This window comes from Crinia signifera, chromosome 9 (assembly GCF_055691185.1).
Source record: "Crinia signifera chromosome 9, ASM5569118v1, whole genome shotgun sequence".
Classification (NCBI taxonomy): Eukaryota; Metazoa; Chordata; class Amphibia; order Anura; family Myobatrachidae; genus Crinia; species Crinia signifera.
In genome coordinates, this window is record NC_139225.1 from 168,725,817 (window position 1) to 168,746,095 (window position 20,279).

General features: G+C 50.6%; 1 protein-coding gene across 2 annotated transcripts in view; it reads left to right on the forward strand.

Annotated features, from left to right (window-relative positions):
• The window catches only part of MARK4 (microtubule affinity regulating kinase 4), a 141,796-nt gene that overhangs the window by 116,344 nt on the left and 5,173 nt on the right, over nt 1-20,279 (forward strand). The window contains exons 15-17 of one of the 2 annotated variants that reach the window (XM_083160429.1): nt 8,274-8,510; nt 9,003-9,082; nt 19,628-19,672. In XM_083160429.1, the coding sequence (XP_083016555.1) occupies nt 8,274-8,510; nt 9,003-9,082; nt 19,628-19,672 (362 nt within the window). The remainder of the gene's footprint in view (nt 1-8,273; nt 8,511-9,002; nt 9,083-19,627; nt 19,673-20,279) is intronic. The other variant, XM_083160428.1, reaches the window with a different exon arrangement.

Sequence of the window (20,279 nt, forward strand, 5' to 3'; positions counted from 1 at the left end):
TATCACGCTGCACAATGTACTGAGGCTGGATGTATGAGGTATATCACACTGCATGGTGTACTGAGGCTGGGTGTATGAGGTATATCACGCTGCATGGTGTACTGAGGCTGGGTGTATGAGGTATATCACGCTGCACGGTGTACTGAGGCTGGATGTATGAGGTATATCACGCTGCACTGTGTACTGAGGCTGGATGTATGAGGTATATCACACTGCATGATGTACTGAGGCTGGATGTATGAGGTATATCACGCTGTATGGTGTACTGAGGCTGGATGTATGAGGTATATCACGCTGCACGATGTACTGAGGCTGGATGTATGAGGTATATCACGCTGCATGGTGTACTGAGGCTGGATGTATGAGGTATATCACGCTGCACGGTGTACTGAGGCTGGGTGTATGAGGTATATCACGCTGCACGGTGTACTGAGGCTGGATGTATGAGGTATATCACGCTGCACGGTGTACTGAGGCTGGATGTATGAGGTATATCACGCTGCAGGATGTACTGAGGCTGGATGTATGAGGTATATCACGCTGCATGGTGTACTGAGGCTGGGTGTATGAGGTATATCACGCTGCATGGTGTACTGAGGCTGGATGTATGAGGTATATCACGCTGCGTGGTGTACTGGGACTGAATGTATGAGGCATCTCACGCTGCATGGTGTACTGAGGCTGGATGTATGAGGTATCTCACGCTGCAAGGTGTACTGAGGCTGGATGTATGAGGTATCTCACGCTGCACGGTGTACTGAGGCTGGATGTATGAGGTATATCATGCTGCATGGTGTACTGAGGCTGGATGTATGAGGTATCTCACGCTGCATGGTGTACTGAGGCTGGATGTATGAGGTATCTCACGCTGCATGGTGTACTGAGGCTGGATGTATGAGGTATCTCACGCTGCATGGTGTACTGAGGCTGGATGTATGAGGTATCTCACGCTGCATGGTGTACTGAGGCTGTATGTTTGAGGTATCTCACGCTGCATGGTGTACTGAGGCTGTATGAGGTATCTCACGCTGCATGGTGTACTGAGGCTGTATGTATGAGGTATCTCGCGCTGCATGGTGTACTGAGGCTGGATGTATGAGGTATATCACGCTGCATGGTGTACTGAGGCTGTATGTATGAGGTATCTTGCGCTGCATGGTAACTGAGGCTGTATGTATGAGGTATATCACGCTGCATGGTGTACTGAGGCTGTATGTATGAGGTATCTCACGCTGCATGGTGTACTGAGGCTGGATGTATGAGGTATATCACGCTGCACGGTGTACTGAGGCTAGATGTATGAGGTATCTCATGCTGCATGGTGTACTGAGGCTGTATGTATGAGGTATCTCGCGCTGCATGGTGTACTGAGGCTGTATGTATGAGGTATCTCGCGCTGCATGGTGTACTGAGGCTGAATGTATGAGGTATATCATGCTGCATGGTGTACTGAGGCTGGATGTATGAGGTATCTCGCGCTGCATGGTGTACTGAGGCTGTATGTATGCGGTATCTTGCGCTTCATGGTGTACTGAGGCTGTATGTATGAGGTATCTCACGCTGCATGGTGTACTGAGGCTGTATGTATGAGGTATCTCGCGCTGCATGGTGTACTGAGGCTGTATGTATGAGGTATCTCGCGCTGCATGGTGTACTGAGGCTGGATGTATGAGGTATATCGTGCTGCATGGTAACTGAGGCTGTATGTATGAGGTATATCACGCTGCAAGGTGTACTGAGTCTGGATGTATGAGGTATATCATGCTGCATGGTGTACTGAGGCTGGATGTATGAGGTATATCACGCTGCACGGTGTACTGAGGCTGGATGTATGAGGTATATCACGCTGCAAGGTGTACTGAGGCTGGATGTATGAGGTATATCACGCTGCACGGTGTACTGAGGCTGGATGTATGAGGTATTTCACGCTGCACGGTGTACTGAGGCTGGATGTATGAGGTATATCACGCTGCACGATGTACTGAGGCTGGATGTATGAGGTATATCACGCTGCACGATGTACTGAGGCTGGATGTATGAGGTATATCATGCTGCACGGTGTACTGAGGATGGATGTATGAGGTATATCATGCTGCATGGTGTACTGAGGATGGATGTATGAGGTATATCACGCTGCATGGTGTACTGAGGCTGGATGTATGAGGTATATCACGCTGCACTGTGTACTGAGGCTGGATGTATGAGGTATATCACGCTGCACGGTGTACTGAGGCTGGATGTATGAGGTATATCACGCTGCACGGTGTACTGAGGCTGGGTGTATGAGGTGTCTCGCGCTGCATTGATACTGAGGCCGGATTTATGCGGCGTGTTAGCTGCGTAGCATGTTAATGCTACATGTACGGAGGCTACATGTATGAGGACACATCTGTATAACATAGATAGTTAAATAGTAGGTAAGGCTGAATAAAGACTTGCGTCCATCTAGTTCAACCTATGTTTATAATAGTTTATCCCTTGTTGTATAGTATGTTCTGATATTTTAAAGACAGATTTTCTCCTTCGGGAGACATCAGGGGCCACAGCTTTACAGTGGGTAATAGGAGTGGGAGAGAGCTCTAGCACCCTAGAGGTTAACTTTAACTGCCTCCCAGGCAGCCAGGCTCCTCCCCTCCTATACCCCACCTCCAGGCCAAGGACCTCAGTTTTTCTAGGGTGCTGGCAGGAGCCAGATGCACCCAAAGGAGGGGCTGCTATATTAGCAGCCATAACTTTAATATATATATTTTTTTTCACTGTAAGTGTCAGAGCAGCAGCGCTGGGGGTCTGTGCAGACCCCTGCACTGCTGGCTCCATCACCCGGGTCCGATGCTGCATCGCCACCTGCGGGTGGGGACCTGCAGCGGCCCCCGGGCACTGGGGAGCCTGCAGCCACAGCCGGACGCCGGGGACCACAGGCGCCCCTTCAGAACAGCCGGACGCACTGTGAGTATTCACGCTCCCCGCTGGAAGCGTGTGCGATAGCGCAGCGAGGCGCACAGATGTGGCTGTCACAGCCGGCGAGGGGTGACCGCCGGCTGTGCTAGCAAATGGTCAGCCAGCTCGCCGCCCGTCCCGCTGGACCACCAGGGATCTTAGTTTGTGGGCAGCAGCGCTGGTATGCGGGGCTGCCCGGCGTGCGCCGGATCCCCGCCATTTTACCAGCGCTGCAGGAGGACACCTTCCCTGGGGGTCATTTGCTAGCAGGGGGAGGTGGCTCCCCCCACATCAGCCATTGTCATTCACAAACGTTTCTCCTCCCTCTATCCTCTCCCCCAGGAGGACAGGACCCCCTGGGAGACAGCCCCTAGGGTAGACGCTCCTGTGGCAAAACTGGTAAAAGCCTCTCTGTTGCCAATCCCTTCAGCGTCTCTTAAGGACCAGGCGGATAGGAAGGCGAGGCAGCTCTTGATTCCGCTACTCTCTCCTCCAGGGTGTCCGTTTCAGCAGTGGCCGCCCGCAGATCACTTTGGCTGCGTTCCTGGAAGGCTGACACTGACTCTAAGAAGGCTTTGGAAGCTCTTCCATTCGACGGTTCCCTCTTATTCGGTCCCGAGCTGGATAAGATGGTCGCTACGGTGGCAGCTTCAAAAACTGCCTTTCTACCATCCACCCCGACTACACGGCCCCGGCCGGCTTTTCAGTCCTTTCGGTTCCAGGGTCGTGGTAGGGGACAGGCCTTCTCCTCCAGATCCTCCCAGGGGGGTAGATCCTCCCGTCCTAGAGGCAAGCATCCCTGGGCCACCAGGCGCCCTGACCCTAAAGCCTGTGGACAAGCCCGCCGCATGACGGGGTGGGCCCCCACCTGGGAGATCACAAGGTGGGCGGTCGTCTGTTGGGGTTTTCTCCCATCTGGCTGGAATCCACCACAGTAGCTTGGGTTCAGGAGGTGGTCTCTCGGGGCTACTCCTTAACTTTTTGGCATCGCCCACCGACATCGTTCTTTTCCACGAGTCTACCATCAGACCTGGAAAAGCGCAAAGCGCTAGAACAAGCAGTTCAACGTTTGCTTCAAACAGGAGTCATCATACCTGTTCCCTTGGCCCAAAGGGGTTCGGGGTTTTACGCCAACCTCTTCCTGGTCAGGAAACCAAACGGTTCCTACAGGCCCATCCTCAACTTAAAGAAGCTGAACAAGTTTGTACGTGTTCCAAAGTTCAGGATGGAGACCCTACGCTCCATTGTCCTGGCCCTTCAGCCAGGGGACTTCATGGCATCCTTGGACATACAGGATGCGTACTTACACATCCCCATCCGTCCGGTACATCAGCGGTTCCTGCACTTTGCCATCCTGGACCGGCATTTCCAATTCAGGGCCCTACCATTTGGTCTATCCACTGCGCCCCGTGTGTTCACAAAGGTGATGGCAGTAATGGGCAGCAGTCTGCGCAACCAGGGTATCCGGATACTCCCATATCTGGACGACCTGTTGATTCTCGTGCACTCTGCAGACCTTCTCCGGGACCACCTGACTGTGGTGATACAGCTCCTGGAACGACACGGCTGGATCATCAATTGGGACAAGTCCTCACTGATTCCAGCGCAGTCGATGGTTCACCTGGGGGCCAGGTTGGACACCATCCATCAGAGAATCTACCTGCCGGAGGACCGTCGTCGGACTCTGCAGTCCCGAATTCGTCGGTTTCTCTTTCCCCGACGGGTGTCCATGCATGCTTGCATGAAGGTACTGGGTTCCATGGCGGAATATGCCCAGTTCCACTCCCGCCCCTTTCAGAAGGAGATCCTCTCCAAGTGGTCAGGATCCTATCTTTCTCTCCGATCTCAGGTGATAACTTTATCGCCGACAGTCCGTCTCTCTTTCTCGTGGTGGCTGCTAGACCAGAACCTCACGGTGGGACGGCCATTCTGGATACACCAATGAACCCTCCTCACGACTGATGCCGGTCTCTGTGGTTGGGGAGCGATCACTTGCCAGAGGTCATTCCAAGGCCTTTGGTCTACATCGGAGGCCAAGCTTCAAATCAATGTCCTCGAACTGAGGGCGGTCTTCCGAGCTCTTTGCCTGGCAGAACCCTGTTTGAGGGGTCGTCCGGTGCAGGTCCAGTCGGACAATGCGACCACGGTGGCTTATATCAACCACCAGGGTGGCACCCGCAGTTGGGCAGCAATTGGCGGAGAAGAAGATTCCGGCTCTATCAGCAGTCTTTATCCCAGTAGTCCAGAATTGGGAAGTGGACTTCCTAAGCCATCAAACACTGAATGCCGGCGAATGGTCCCTCCATCAGGAGGTGTTCCAGACGCTGGTACGACGATGGGGTTTACCCGAGGTGGACTTAATGGCCTCTCAACACAACCACAAGGTCCCCCTTTACGGATCCAGGGCTCGCGACCCGGCCGCCATCTTGGTGGACGCCCTGTCCGCTCCGTGGCCATTCAGGCTGATGTATGCCTTCCCACCATTCTCCCTCCTCTTGCGACTGATTTGCAAGCTGAAGGCGGAGGGGGGAACATTGATCCTGGTGGCCCCGCATTGGCCCAGACGAGTCTGGTTCTCAGATCTTCAGGCTCTGTCGGTGGCCCCCCCGATTCGTCTTCCACTGCGCCCGGACCTTCTCTCTCAGGGTCCGTGTCTGCATCCAGATCTGAGGCGCCTGGCTTTGACGGGGTGGCTATTGAGACCTCCCTCTTGAGGGCCAGGTGGTTTAATGCGCGAGTAATCTCCACCATGAATAGAGCGAGGAAGGCTTCCTTGGCAAGAGCTTATCATCGTGTTTGGAGGGCCTACTTTATTTGGTGTAGAACTCGCCACTTCAATCCTAAGACTTACCGCCTGACTCGGATTCTATCTTTCTTACAGAAGGGCCTGGAGGCTGGATTGCGCTGATCTACCTTGAAGGTTCAAGTCTCAGCTTTGTCCATCTTGTTTCCCCGAAGATTAGCACTTTTGCAGGATGTCCGCACATTCCTGCAGGGTGTTTTGCATATCCAGCATCCCTTTGTTCCCCCGGTTGCTCCTTGGGACCTTTCACTTGTGCTATCTGCGCTTCAGAAACCACCATTTGAACCTTTGCGGTCCGTGGACCTGTGTTGGCTCACCTGGAAAACGGTTTTCTTATTGGCGATAGCATCAGCCCGGAGGGTGTCCGATCTGTCTGCCCTGTCTTGTAAGTCCCCTTTCCTGGTCTTACATGAGGACCGGGCGGTTCTTCGTACCGTCCCTTCTCACTAACCAAAGGTGGTGTCCAGTTTCCACCTTAACCAGGAAATCGTGGTTCCGGCCTTTCAGGGGTCAGATGCGTCTCCGGATCAGTCCTCCTTGGATGTTGTTCGGGCGTTGCGTATCTATGTGCGCCGCTCTTGGGCTTTTCGCAAATCGGACTCTCTCTTTGTGCTGTATGGCTTTCAAAAGAGAGGATGGCCGGCCACTAAACAGACTATTGCCCACTGGATTCGTTCTGTCATCAGGCAGGCATACCTGGGCGCCTCCCTTCCGGTTCCGGCTGGTATCCGGGCACATTCCACTAGGTCTGTGGGGGCGTCTTGGGCTGTTAGGGGCGGTGCAACAGCTGAGCAAATTTGCAGAGCTGCGACATGGTTGTCAGCTGCTACTTTCTTGCGTTTTTACGCTTTTGATACGTTTGCCTCCCAGGACTCTGCCTTCGGGCAGAGTGTTGGCTGCGGCACAGGCGCGTCCCCACCCATAGGTGGCTGCTTTAGGACGTCCCACTGTAAAGCTGTGGCCCCTGATGTCTCCTGAAGGAGAAAATTAGATTTATGTCTTACCTGGTAAATCTCTCTCTACGAGGACATCAGGGGCCACAGGGATCCCTCCCTGCCGCGCCTGCTTCAGTTAGGTTAAAGTTACATTTCACTGGTTATATTATTCCTCTGTTGAGGGTACTAACATGTTCCAGAATGTGTCTCTGTCCGGTGCTTCTCTTCCTTCTCTCTTGTCTCCTGCCATGGCTTGTTAAAAAGACTGAGGTCCTTGGCCTGGAGGCGGGGTATAGGAGGGGAGGAGCCTGTCTGTCTGGGAGGCAGTTAAAGTTAACCTCTAGGGTGCTGGAGCTCTCTCCTAATACCCACTGTAAAGCTGTGGTCCCTGATGTCCTCGAAGAGAGAGATTTACCAGGTAAGACATAAATCTCATTATCTTACTTATTTGCACCCATGGATGTTTTTAACCAATAAATGTTTATCCAACCTTTTAAATGTATTTATAGGGGGAAATTTACTAAGAATATGAATACAAAAAATCGTATTCGTATTCTTACTACGAATCAATACGACTGCATACGACTGTTTCAGCCGTATGCAAAGTCGTGTTCCGGAGGGGAATTTACAAAGCAGTCAAATACGCCTGCTTTGTAACCCTCCGTTGTCGTATTAATTCATATTAATGGCCGTATATATGGCCGTTTACACTGCAATCAGATCGATGCCCAGGGGCATCGAGGACAGCACCAGGCTTCAGCCTGGTCAGGTAAGCCCTGGAGGGGGGGACCCCTTTATTGGGGGGATCCCCAGGACCCCTGGCCAGGCTGACTGGTCAGTAGGGATGAATGTTTTGGCCGCAGGACCTTATATAATAAGTGTCCCCCGGCTGTGACATTACCCTGCTGGCTGGTTGGGCCTGGGACTGGTTCTTAAAATATGGGGGACCCCTATTCATTTTGTCCCCAGTATTTTGGGAACCAGCCCCGGACCTGGAGCCTGGGGCTGGTTTTAAAAAAATTGGGGAACCAGCCTGGTGCTGGTTACGGCCGTGGGGGGGACCCCACGCCGTTTAAAAAAAAAAAAAAAAACGACAGGAAAATAAAGTGTATTTTTCTGCCGTATTTGGCCGCCCATTCGCGGACGTTTTATGCTAATTTTCAATACGGCCGCTTAGTAAATCAGGAACCACCATTCTTTTGAATGGTGATTTCTGTCGTATTCTATCGATGGTGTATTCATTTGTATTTGTAAATACAAATACAAATGTCCCATCAATACAAATACGAAAATTCGAATGCCAAAAATACGTATACACCCCCTAAAAATCGTACTTTCGTATGAAAATACAATTTTTTCTTAGTAAATTTCCCCCATAGTTTCTGCCGACACCACTTCTCCAGGAAGAGAGTTCCACAGTTTGTCTGCTCTGACCGTAAAGAAATTTTTTTTGAACAAAATTTTTTTTTTCTTCTGAACTCGGGCCCTCGCGTCCTAGATTCCTGTCTAGCAGAAAGCTATCTGTATGTCTATATTAATATGGAAGTGCTGCCCGTTGATTTGTGACACCCAGTAACAGTCTTTTTCTTCTTTCTCAGTTCTACGCCCTCTCGCCCGCCTGCCCCGTCACCCTCTACACAGAGCATCGCTGAGCGGAGCTGCCTCTCCCGAGGATCCAATGTTCGTAGCACTTTCCACGGCGGCCATGTCAGAGATCGGAGGGGGCAGAACCCACCCCCCAGCTCGCCTACGCACCCTCATGAGGGGTTAAACCAGAGCCGGACGCGAGCCACCTCAAACCTGTTTAGCAAACTGACCTCCAAACTGACTCGCAGGTAATTGATACATAGGGAGGAGACAGGGTGACACTGACTGACTTCTGCTTGGAGCTGCACCACAACTCCCAGCAGGCAAGTTACTCACCTGTACTGGGGACTCAGGGGTAGATATATGAAGCCGTGATAAGGGAGGAGAAGTGATAAAGTACCTGGTACTTTATCACCGGCCAATCAAGTTACAGGCTGGGTTTAAAAAAGTGACAGTCCGGAGCTGATTGGCCGGTGATAAAGTACCACTTCTCCTCCCTTATCACAGCTTCATACATCTATGACTCATTTACTAACAATCCCCAAACTGTGACCTGTACATATATGTCTTGTACTCTGACACAGCTAGCAACATGGTATAATGACGCAGACAGGGAGCCAGCCGCCATCTTGCTGTCTTTCTCTCTGATGATTCTTCTCTTCCTTTCATCTGTCTACTCATGTGTTTATTTCTTCCCCCTGTCCGCCTCCCTCTTCTTCCTCTCTCTGCCTCCTCTCCAGGGTCGCTCTTGACCCCTCTAAGAGACAGGCGTCTCATCGCTGTGTGTCTGGAGTGTCTCTCCCTCAGGACAGCAAAATCAGTAAGTGGAACCCTGTAATATGTCTCTGCTGCTGTTATTACATCTATAGATGACACCAGGATGGATGGAAAGTCCCAGTGCTAGATCTGTATGATAATATATATAATGTATATCACACTGTAAGAGCAGCGGCCAGTGCCCCACATGTATTATAGAAGGAATCCTTAGCAGAGGCACATAGACTCCCCCATGTCCCAAGAGAAAGCTGCAGAACACCATGTGGTCTCCTAGTCATGACTGCGGAGGCTGGGACCACAGCAGCAGCACAGGAATCTAATCCAGAGAGAACGCCACCAGCATTTCCAATAGGAAGACAGTCATAAGTCAATTGGAGCTTGTGGATCAGCAGCCAATCAAGAGCTGTCTCTTCCACAGCAAAATTCGAAATATCGCCAATTCTGTCCCTCTATGGCTGCCTGCGGTTCTCTCCAACTATGGCTGCCTGCGGTATACAGTGACGTGGTGTGCTGTACAGTGATGTGATGGGGTACAGTGATGTGATGGGGTACAGTGATGTGATGGGGTACAGTGATGTGGTGGGGTACAGTGACGTGGTGTGCTGTACAGTGATGTGATGGGGTACAGTGATGTGGTGGGCTGTACAGTGATGTGCTGTACAGTGATGTGCTGGGGTACAGTGATGTCATGTGATGGGGTACAGTGAGGTGGTGTGCTGTACAGGGATGTGGTGGGGTACAGTGATGTGGTGTGCTGTACAGTGATGTGGTGGTATCCAGTGACGTGGTGTGCTGTACAGTGATGTGGTGTGCTGTACAGTGATGTGATGGGGTACAGTGATGTGATGGGGTACAGTGATGTGGTAGGGTACAGTGACGTGGTGTGCTGTACAGTGATGTGATGGGGTACAGTGATGTGGTGGGCTGTACAGTGATGTGGTGTGGTATACAGTGATGTGATGGGGTACAGTGAGGTGGTGGGCTGTACAGTGATGTGTGCTGTACAGTGACGTGCTGGTATACAGTGATGTGGTGTGCTGTACAGTGATGTGCTGGGGTACAGTGATGTCATGTGATGGGGTACAGTGAGGTGGTGTGCTGTACAGGGATGTGGTGGGGTACAGTGATGTGGTGTGCTGTACAGTGATGTGGTGGTATCCAGTGACGTGGTGTGCTGTACAGTGATGTGGTGTGCTGTACAGTGATGTGATGGGGTACAGTGAGGTGGTGGGCTGTACAGTGATGTGATGTGGTGGGGTACAGTGACGTGGTGTGGTATACAGTGACATGGTGTGGTATACAGTGATGTGATGGGGTACAGTGACGTGATGGGGTACAGTGACGCGGTGTGCTGTACAGTGATGTGATGGGGTACAGTGATGTGATGGGGTACAGTGACGTGGTGTGCTGTACAGTGACGTGGTGTGCTGTACAGTGATGTGATGTGGTGGTATACAGTGAGGTGGTGGGCTGTACAGTGATGTGGTGAGCTGTACAGTGATGTGGTGTGGTATACAGTGATGTGGTGTGATGTGATGTGGTAGTATACAGGGATGTGGTGTGCTGTACAGTGATGTGATGGGGTACAGTGAGGTGGTGTGACGAGGTGTGCTGTACAGTGATGTGGTGTGGTATACAGTGATGTAATGGGGTACAGTGATGTGGTGGGATACAGTGACATGGTGTGCTGTACAGTGATGTGATGTGGTGGTATACAGTGACGTGGTGCACTGTACAGTGAGGTGGTGTGATGTTATGTGGTGTGGTATACAGTGATGTGGTGTGCTGTACAGTGATGTAATGGGGTACAGTGATGTGGTGTGCTTTACAGTGACGTGGTGTGCTGTACAGTGATGTGATGTGGTGGTATACAGTGACGTGGTGCACTGTACAGTGAGGTGGTGTGATGTTATGTGGTGTGGTATACAGTGATGTGGTGTGCTGTACAGTGATGTGGTGTGCTGTACAGTGATGTGATGTGGTGGTATACAGTGACGTGGTGCACTGTACAGTGAGGTGGTGTGATGTGCGTTCCAATATAGGTAACGATTGGCACAGGCTAGAATAATTATCTAGGGAATGCTTAAAGGGTTAGTTATCTATAACCAACTAAAGTACTACAATTACCGACTATTGGCAGCGGTAACTGGTTGATGGTGCTCTCAAGGATGTTCTGCGCTACAACTGAAAAAGAAAGTCATGTGACAAAAAGAGTTTTTTGGGGACAATTTATGAAAAAAAGATAAAGTTGAAATACAATAAAATTTTACTTTTCAAATTCAAATGTTATATATGCATGTCAAACTAAATATAAACACATAACCAGAAAATGACATATACACATGTCGGAAAATAATGCAGTCATAGTTTTGTGATATCAAACGGATCACACTGATGATTACTACCTCCTTGGATTAAGTAATAATATGATGCTTATTCATAGAATATAGTGATAATAAATCCTTACAAAGGAGAATAGGTTAACAACGCATGACACCGTCACCCCGGGGTCCTTATACCATAAATAAATGACTAATCGTCTTTGAGATATAGGACGTCCTCCACATGGTGGTGAGTGATGTCCCCAATGGTGGGTATCTGATTCCCAAAAAGTGGTAAAGGGATAGGAGGAGCTCCTTGACCAGACAGAAATGCCTTTGGTGTCTCAGTTAGTTAGGAGACCGAGTTTTCCCTTTAGGCCCCCCAAACAGGTACTGACCCAGCCAATCACTGCTTAGCTAAGTTCCTTGTAGATGAGAGGGCACCAATGTCTTTTGCAGGGGCTGAGATTTGCTTCTGCTTTCTGTCGCGCATGCACTCAGTCTCCCTTTTACCTCATGGAATTGCAGGGTGGTCAAGTCCAGCATGGCAGATGAGAGAGCTTCGAAGCCTAAGTAGAATGAGGATAAAGTGGGTGGATACAATTGGACCCACCTTTTGCTGTCCACCATCGACAGCTAGTAACCAATGGTGGATGAGAGGGATGGGAGCCAAAGATCACCCACCGGAAGGATGGAAAAAATAATTCAAAGTGTGTTCCCACGTTTCAGATATGACATTTTGTGAATGGTGTCAGTACCTGGTGAAAACTAAACACCAGTGCGCAAGCAGGGGAAGATCTGCTCAGCAGGCAGGTTAAGTGATTAAAAAATAACAGACACTGCGCTAAAATAGCAAAGAAAAGTTTAATAATCAATTCAAACTCTTAATATAATATAATAATAATAAAAAAATATATATATAAAATATAACATAAGATAAAAAGAGAAGTCCTCCAGAGCAGATTATTAGTATTAATAGAGAATCCCTAGAGGTTATGTTCCCACTTAAGGTGCCCACAGACGCATCGATCCCGGCGTGCGTTCTGTGCTTATCTAGCACACATCGCATCGTATGCCTTGTGCATGCGATGTGCATGCGATGCGATAGAAAGCTAGTACAAAAAGTATGTGCAGTACTGTGCGATGAGGTGCTGCGGGAGTGCGCATCGCACCGCCGGGATCGGTGCGTGTATGGGCACCTTTGTGTGGGCAGCTTTAGGCCTTATTCAGATCTTATCGCAGTTCAAATTTGTTTGGGAAATGGGCAAAACCATGTGCACTGCAGGTGGGGCAGATGTAACATGTGCAGAGAGAGTTAGATTTGTGTGAGTTATTTTGTTTCTGTGCAGGGTAAATACTGGCTGCATTATTTTTACACTGCAATTTAGATTTCAGTTTCAACACACCCCACCCAAATTTGACTCTCTGCACATGTTACATCTGCCCCACCTGCAGTGCACATGGTTTTGCCCATTCTCCAAGCAAATTTGTACTGAGCTCAGATCTGAATAAGGGCCTAAGTGAAGCAGCTAAAGTCCCATTCTAGTAGTATAGATGGAATGATTAATAGCAAGAGGCCGTCCGTGCAGTAGCTCAGGTGTAAAGCTGTCGTTGGGCCCATTCGGCTGTGACCACTGCAGCAGCTGTACATTAGATATTCTAGTTACCACTCCTTTTGGTGTATGGTTTGCAGTCACCAACCAGGCAGAGTTGTGTCAGATAATATACAGGTAGGCACCTGATGATAGTGGGCTCCTGGCCATATCAGGGTCCGCCCGCTAAGGATGAGAACAACTGGTACCAGGAGGATAGAACAGTCCAAATGGTATAGTGATTGTGAGAGGCACACACCTAGGTAAATTGTGGCAGCCACGCAGGGGTTAATGGTACAGGCAGATACTGTAGATCAACAAAAGTAAAGGCTCAGAATTCAATACATCTATTATATACACAGTGTGTGTCCGTCCGTCCGTCCGTCCGTCCCCCCCCCCCCCCCCCAGTTTAGCACAGACACGTAAGGGTTAATAATGCATGCAGGTAAATGACCAGCCACAAGAGTTCATACCTATACATAGACTGTATATAGCATACACTTGTATAGCACCTTTTATATAATGCGTGCAGGGATGGAAGATATCACCAGCCTATGCTGGCAATAAGGGTACTGGATCGCGCACTCAGAGGGGTTGTGGCTGATGCGGGGATGGATGCAATGAGACTGGGGTATATGTGAAAGTAGTATGTTTTATTCAAATAAAATTCAAATGGGGGTGTATGGCTCCTCAGGTGAGGATGGGTGGGGGTTGGTCACTTGGACTCACAGGTAGGGCCCCTCTGCGTCTCACCATGTAGGTGTTGTGTGAGGAGGGGGTCCTGACCGCGTGGTCCTAGAGTCAATGGATGAAGTCTGGTTGGGTGTAGGACCTCTGCTGTGTGCAGGGGGAGCCCTTGGATGGGGATGGGGGTAGCTACAGATCCCCTTAGGTACCATTAGTCACGTGGGGTGGCTTATGCCTCCCCCCTGTGTGCAGCTAGGTCAGAGTCTATGCCAGTGGTAGCCAACTTCAGTCCCCGAGAGCTACCAACAGTTAATGTTTTCCGGATGTCCTCACAAGTGACGTAATTAGCTCCTCCTGTGGATCATTTAAAATGTGTCAGTGAGTAAATACTACAACTGTGCAGCAGCTAGGTGGTAGCTCTTGAGGACTGGAGTTGGCTACCCCTGGTCTATGCTGTGCTGCCCAGGCGATGTGCCTGTAGGTATGAGTAGTTGCTGTGTGGGGGTGTTAGTAAGGAAAGGAGCGGTGACCCTAACCCTTGCCTCTTACCCGTGCCCGGCTGGGGGGGGGGGAGAGAGTTTTGACCGGCGGCTGTGTCTGATGCTGCGGCGTGCCGGTCTGGTCACTGCGCTCGACTCCCTCCGGGAGGAGACTTAGTGAGGATGAATGTGGGGTCAGTAGGCCAACACGTTTCGGCCGTATGGCCTTTATCAAGGATTACTGAGTTGCTGCATAGTTGCTTTTTTAAGGTCTGGTTGGGCGGGGGCCAAAACACGCCCACCCATTCCCAACCAATGAAAACTACACAGGGACGATAGGCAGACCTTAAAAAAGCAACTATGTAGACACTCGGTAATCCTTGATAAAGGCCATACGTCCGAAACGCTGTCTTCTCCCGGAGGGAGTCGAGCGCAGTGACCCACCAGTGACGCGCTCGGAGCGCTGGATCACCTAGGCGGATGCAGCCGCCGGGCGAAACTCTCTACCCCCCCCCCCCCCCCCCCCAGCTGGGCATGTGACCGATCAGGGTAAGAGGCAAGGAGTGGGATGCAGTTCCTTGCCCACTAACACCCTCACACAGCACCTACTCATACCTACAGGCACCCGACACCGGGACATCGCCTGGGCAGCACAGCATAGACTCTGACCTAGCTGCACACAGGGGGAGGCATAAGCCACCCCACATGACTTATGGTACCTAAGGGGATCTGTAGATAACCCCGTCCAAGGGCTCCCCCTGCACACAGCAGAGGTCCTACACCCAACCAGACTTTTCATCCATTGACTCTAGGACCACGTGGTCAGGACCCCCTCCTCACACAACACCCATAGGGTGAGATGCAGAGGGACCCTACCCGTGAGTCCAAGTGACAATCCCCATCCCCCACCCATCCTCACCTGAGGAGCCATACACCCCCATTTGAATTTTATTTGAATAAAACATACTACTTTCACATATACCCCAGTCTCTTATCTCCACTCATTGCATCCATCCCCGAATCAGCCACAACCCCTCTGAGTGCGCGATCCAGTACCCTCCAACAGCCACTTACCAGGGTCTAGGACAGACCCAGGATCTGCAGCACCGAACCACCCATCATTTCCCAAGGTAGAGCGCGATACATCCCCTCTTTTCAATAAACTAGTTGTGCTGTTGGTCTGTATATGGCTTTGAACCTGGGCTGCGCACAGTAGCATATCTAATGGTGATGTGAATGGTAGATGAGGCAGCGGAGGTGCCACTGCTGTGCATGCGGTTAAGGAGTCACCCGATTAGCAGGGGCACTGTTACCTGACTAGGACAGTGGTGTGTGTGTGTGTGTGCCCGTGGGAGGCTGGGGTGCGCAGCACCCGAGACCAGAAAAGCAGGAGCCGCCGCCAAAAATCTTCAGCGGGGACCATGTGCCAGTGACTGCCTGTAGAGTGTGTTATCCGTGACCAGATATGTGTGAGCCACCTCTGGGGGACCCACGACCCGAAGTATGGGTGCCGCTGCTGGAGGACTAGCATCAGTGATGTGGTGTGGTGGGATACAGTGATGTGGTGTAATGTACACAGATGTGGTGGGGTACAGGGATGTGGTGTAATGTACACAGATGTGGTGGGGTACAGTGATGTGGTGTAATGTACACAGGTGTGGTAGGGTACAGTGATGTGGTGGTGGGATACAGTGATGTGGTGTAATGTACACAGGTGTGGTGGGGTACAGTGATGTGGTGTAATGTACACAGGTGTGGTGGGGTACAGTGATGTGGTGGTGGGGTACAGGGATGTAGTGTAATGTACACAGATGTGGTGGGGTACAGTGATGTGGTGTAATGTACACAGGTGTGGTGGGGTACAGTGATGTGGTGTAATGTACACAGGTGTGGTGGGGTACAGTGATGTGGTGTAATGTACACAGGTGTGGTGGGGTACAGTGATGTGGTGTAATGTACACAGATGTGGTGGGGTACAGGGATGTAGTGTAATGTACACAGGTGTGGTGGGGTACAGTGATGTGGTGTAATGTACACAGGTGTGGTGGTGGGATACAGTGATGTGGTGTAATGTACACAGGTGTGGTGGGGTACAGTGATGTGGTGTAATGTACACAGGTGTGGTGGGTACAGTGATGTGGTGGTGGGATACAGTGATGTGGTGTAATGTACACAGGTGTGGTGGGGTACAGTGATGTGGTGTAATGTACACAGGTGTGGTGGGGTACAGGGATGTAGTGTAATGTACACAGATGTGGTGGGGTACAGTGATGTGGTGTAATGTACACAGGTGTGGTGGGGTACAGTGATGTGGTGGTGGGGTACAGGGATGTGGTGTAATGTACACAGATGTCGTGGGGTACAGTGATGTGGTGTAATGTACACAGGTGTGGTGGGTACAGTGATGTGGTGTGATGTACAGTGATGTGGTGGGATACAGTGATGTACACAGGTGTGGTGGGGTACAGTGATGTGGTGGTGGGGTACAGTGATGTGGTGTAATGTACACAGGTGTGGTGGGGTACAGTGATGTGGTGTGATTTACACAGATGTGGTGGGGTACAGGGATGTAGTGTAATGTACACAGATGTCGTGGGGTACAGTGATGTGGTGTAATGTACACAGGTGTGGTGGGTACAGTGATGTGGTGTGATGTACACAGATGTGGTGGGGTACAGTGATGTGGTGTAATGTACACAGGTGTGGTGGGGTACAGTGATGTGGTGGTGGGGTACAGTGATGTGGTGGTGGGGTACAGGGATGTGGTGTAATGTACACAGATGTCGTGGGGTACAGTGATGTGGTGTAATGTACACAGGTGTGGTGGGTACAGTGATGTGGTGTGATGTACAGTGATGTGGTGGGATACAGTGATGTACACAGGTGTGGTGGGGTACAGTAATGTGGTGGTGGGGTACAGTGATGTGGTGTAATGTACACAGGTGTGGTGGGGTACAGTGATGTGGTGTGATTTACACAGATGTGGTGGGGTACAGGGATGTAGTGTAATGTACACAGATGTCGTGGGGTACAGTGATGTGGTGTAATGTACACAGGTGTGGTGGGTACAGTGATGTGGTGTGATGTACACAGATGTGGTGGGGTACAGTGATGTGGTGTAATGTACACAGGTGTGGTGGGGTACAGTGATGTGGTGGGATACAGTGATGTGGTGTGATGTACAGTGATGTGGTGTAATGTACACAGATGTGGTGGGGTACAGTGATGTGGTGTAATGTACACAGGTGTGGTGGGTACAGTGATGTGGTGTGATGTACAGTGATGTGGAGGGATACAGTGATGTGGTGTGATGTACAGTGATGTGGTGTAATGTACACAGATGTGGTGTGATGTGGTGGCATACAGTAATGTGGTGTGATATATAGTGATGTGAGATACAGTGACGTGGTGTGATGTACAGCACACTTGCCTACTTTTGAAAACTAGTTTAATCTTTCAGGGAGATTATAGTTGGTAATAGAATTTTTTACAGCGCCCCATTGAGGGGGCGTGTCATGCTCCACCCAAAGCGTGTGTCTAGTTCCATATATGGAGAGATTGTGAAAAGAGATTGTGAATGTGGCACCTAGAAGCGTGGGGGTGTACGGCTACATCTGACAGGAATCTTTTATAATGACTTATATCCAAATGTAAATGAGCCCAAAGCAGTTAGTAAGAGATAATATACTTGGTAAAGTGCTGGGAAATGGTGCCGATGGTTCAATGTAACAGTGTAATGTGGGCTAGGTGACATGAGGGAGATTGCTAGACTAATGAGGGAGATTGCTAGACTAATGAGGGAGAGAGGGAGATTGCTGCTATGTCAGGGAGTCTCCTGCCGAATGCAGGAGGGTAGGTAACTATGATGTAACAGTTTAATGTGGGCTAGGTGACATGAGGGAGATGGCTAGACTAATGAGGGAGAGAGGGAGATTGCTGCTATGTCAGGGAGTCTCCTGCCGAATGCAGGAGGGTAGGTAACTATGATGTAACAGTGTAATGTGGGCTAGGTGACATGAGGGAGATTGCTAGACTAATGAGGGAGAGAGGGAGATTGCTGCTATGTCAGGGACTCTCCTGGAGAATGCAGGAGGGGAGGTAACTATGATGTAACAGTGTAATGTGGGCTAGGTGACATGAGGGAGATTGCTAGACTAATGAGGAAGAGGGAGATTGCTAGACTAAGGAGGAAGAGAGGGAGATTGCTAGACTAATGAGGAAGAGAGGGAGATTGCTGCTATGTCAGGGAGTCTCCTGCAGAATGCAGGAGGGGAGGTAACTATGATGTAACAGTGTAATGTGGGCCAGGTGACATGAGGGAGATTACTAGACTAATGAGGGAGAGAGGGAAATTGCTGCTATGTCAGGGAGTCTCCTGCAGAATGCAGGAGGGGAGGTAACTGACAATGGTGTGGTGGGAAGTACAGTGATGTGGTGTGATCTACAATTATGTGGTTGGGTACAGTGATGTACAGTGACACGGTGTGATGTACATTCATGTGGTGGGGTACAGTGACGAATTGGGGTACACAGTGATGTACAGTGATGTGGTGTGTTGTACAGTGATGTAGTGGGGTACATTGATGTGGTGTGATCTACAATGACGTGTTGGCGTACAGTGACATTGGGTGAATACAGTGATGTGGTGGTTTCAATGATGTGTGGTACAGTGTGGTGGGGTACACCTGGTCCACATAATTGGCAGCTACCACCGCTGGTGTAGCCTATCACTTTGGCCATAAATAACTGAATTTGGTCCTGGACCACCAACTTGAGGCCCCGTTGCAAGTGCCTCGTCTCTCCCCAGGTTCACAGTATGGGAACCACTGGTTCCTAGTGTATAGAGGAAATGAAGCCTCACTGGCAGCACAAATATACAGATCCACCTACTGTATTCCTGGCACTAACCCCTTTCACACAGAAAATGAAATTCCCGGGTGAAGCAGTTCCACCCGGGTACACAGGTCCTTTTTCTGTGTGAAAGGGTCAATCCGGATATGAAACTCTGGGTCTCCAACCCTGGGCATTTGCAGGAGTTTAGGATCCGGGTTGACCCTTTCACACAGCCTGTAATTGATCACATTACCAGGTGTAAATTTGACACCTGGAGATTTGCTCTTCTGTGTGAAGAGAGTCTGACAGCATGCGGTCAAATAACCCGGCTCTTCAAATGCCCGGTAATTGCCGGGTGTTTCAGCCGCGCCTTTCTGAAAGCGGTATAAAAAAGCAGCCAGTCTGCCGACATCGGCCCTCCTCTCAGTCCCAGGTATAGGTGGTCTTTCCTGGCTTCTCACATACACAGGCTCAGTCCTACCCCCTGCAGGGTGTCTCCCATAGACTAAACCCCAGCTATCCGGCCTGTATCACAGATTCACAAATGTGCCTTGTGTGAGTCACTTCTTCATACAGCGGGGCATTATCCCATACATTAGGAAGCATTTCTCCCGTAATTATTCAGGATTCGGGACCTGTGAGTTATAATCAGACTTTGTCCACTTCTTTGTTCCAGGGTCACAGACGAATCTGAGAGAGTCTGGAGACCTGAGGTCACAGGGTTAGTACTGTTATTTATCTGCCATCTTGTCACTGTATGTCTACCATTGGTGTCACTCCTCCTGCCGGCATCGTGTTGTTACTACTCCTATCTGCACCTCACATTGTTCCTGCCTGCGGTACACTGTCGCTGTTCCTGCCTGCGGTACACTGTCGCTGTTCCTGCCTGCGGTACACTGTCGCTGTTCCTGCCTGCGGTACACTGTCGCTGTTCCTGCCTGCGTAACACTGTCGCTGTTCCTGCCTGCGTAACACTGTCGCTGTTTCTGCCTGCGTTACACTGTCGCTGCTCCTGCCTGCGGTACACTGTCGCTGCTCCTGCCTGCGGTACACTGTCGCTGCTCCTGCCTGCGGTACACTGTCGCTGCTCCTGCCTGCGGTACACTGTCGCTGTTCCTGCCTGCGTTACACTGTCGCTGTTCCTGCCTGCGGTACACTGTCGCTGCTCCTGCCTGCGGTACACTGTCGCTGCTCCTGCCTGGGGTACACTGTCGCTGCTCCTGCCTGGGGTACACTGTCGCTGCTCCTGCCTGCGGTACACTGTCGCTGTTCCTGCCTGCGGTACACTGTCGCTGTTCCTGCCTGCGGTACACTGTCGCTGTTCCTGC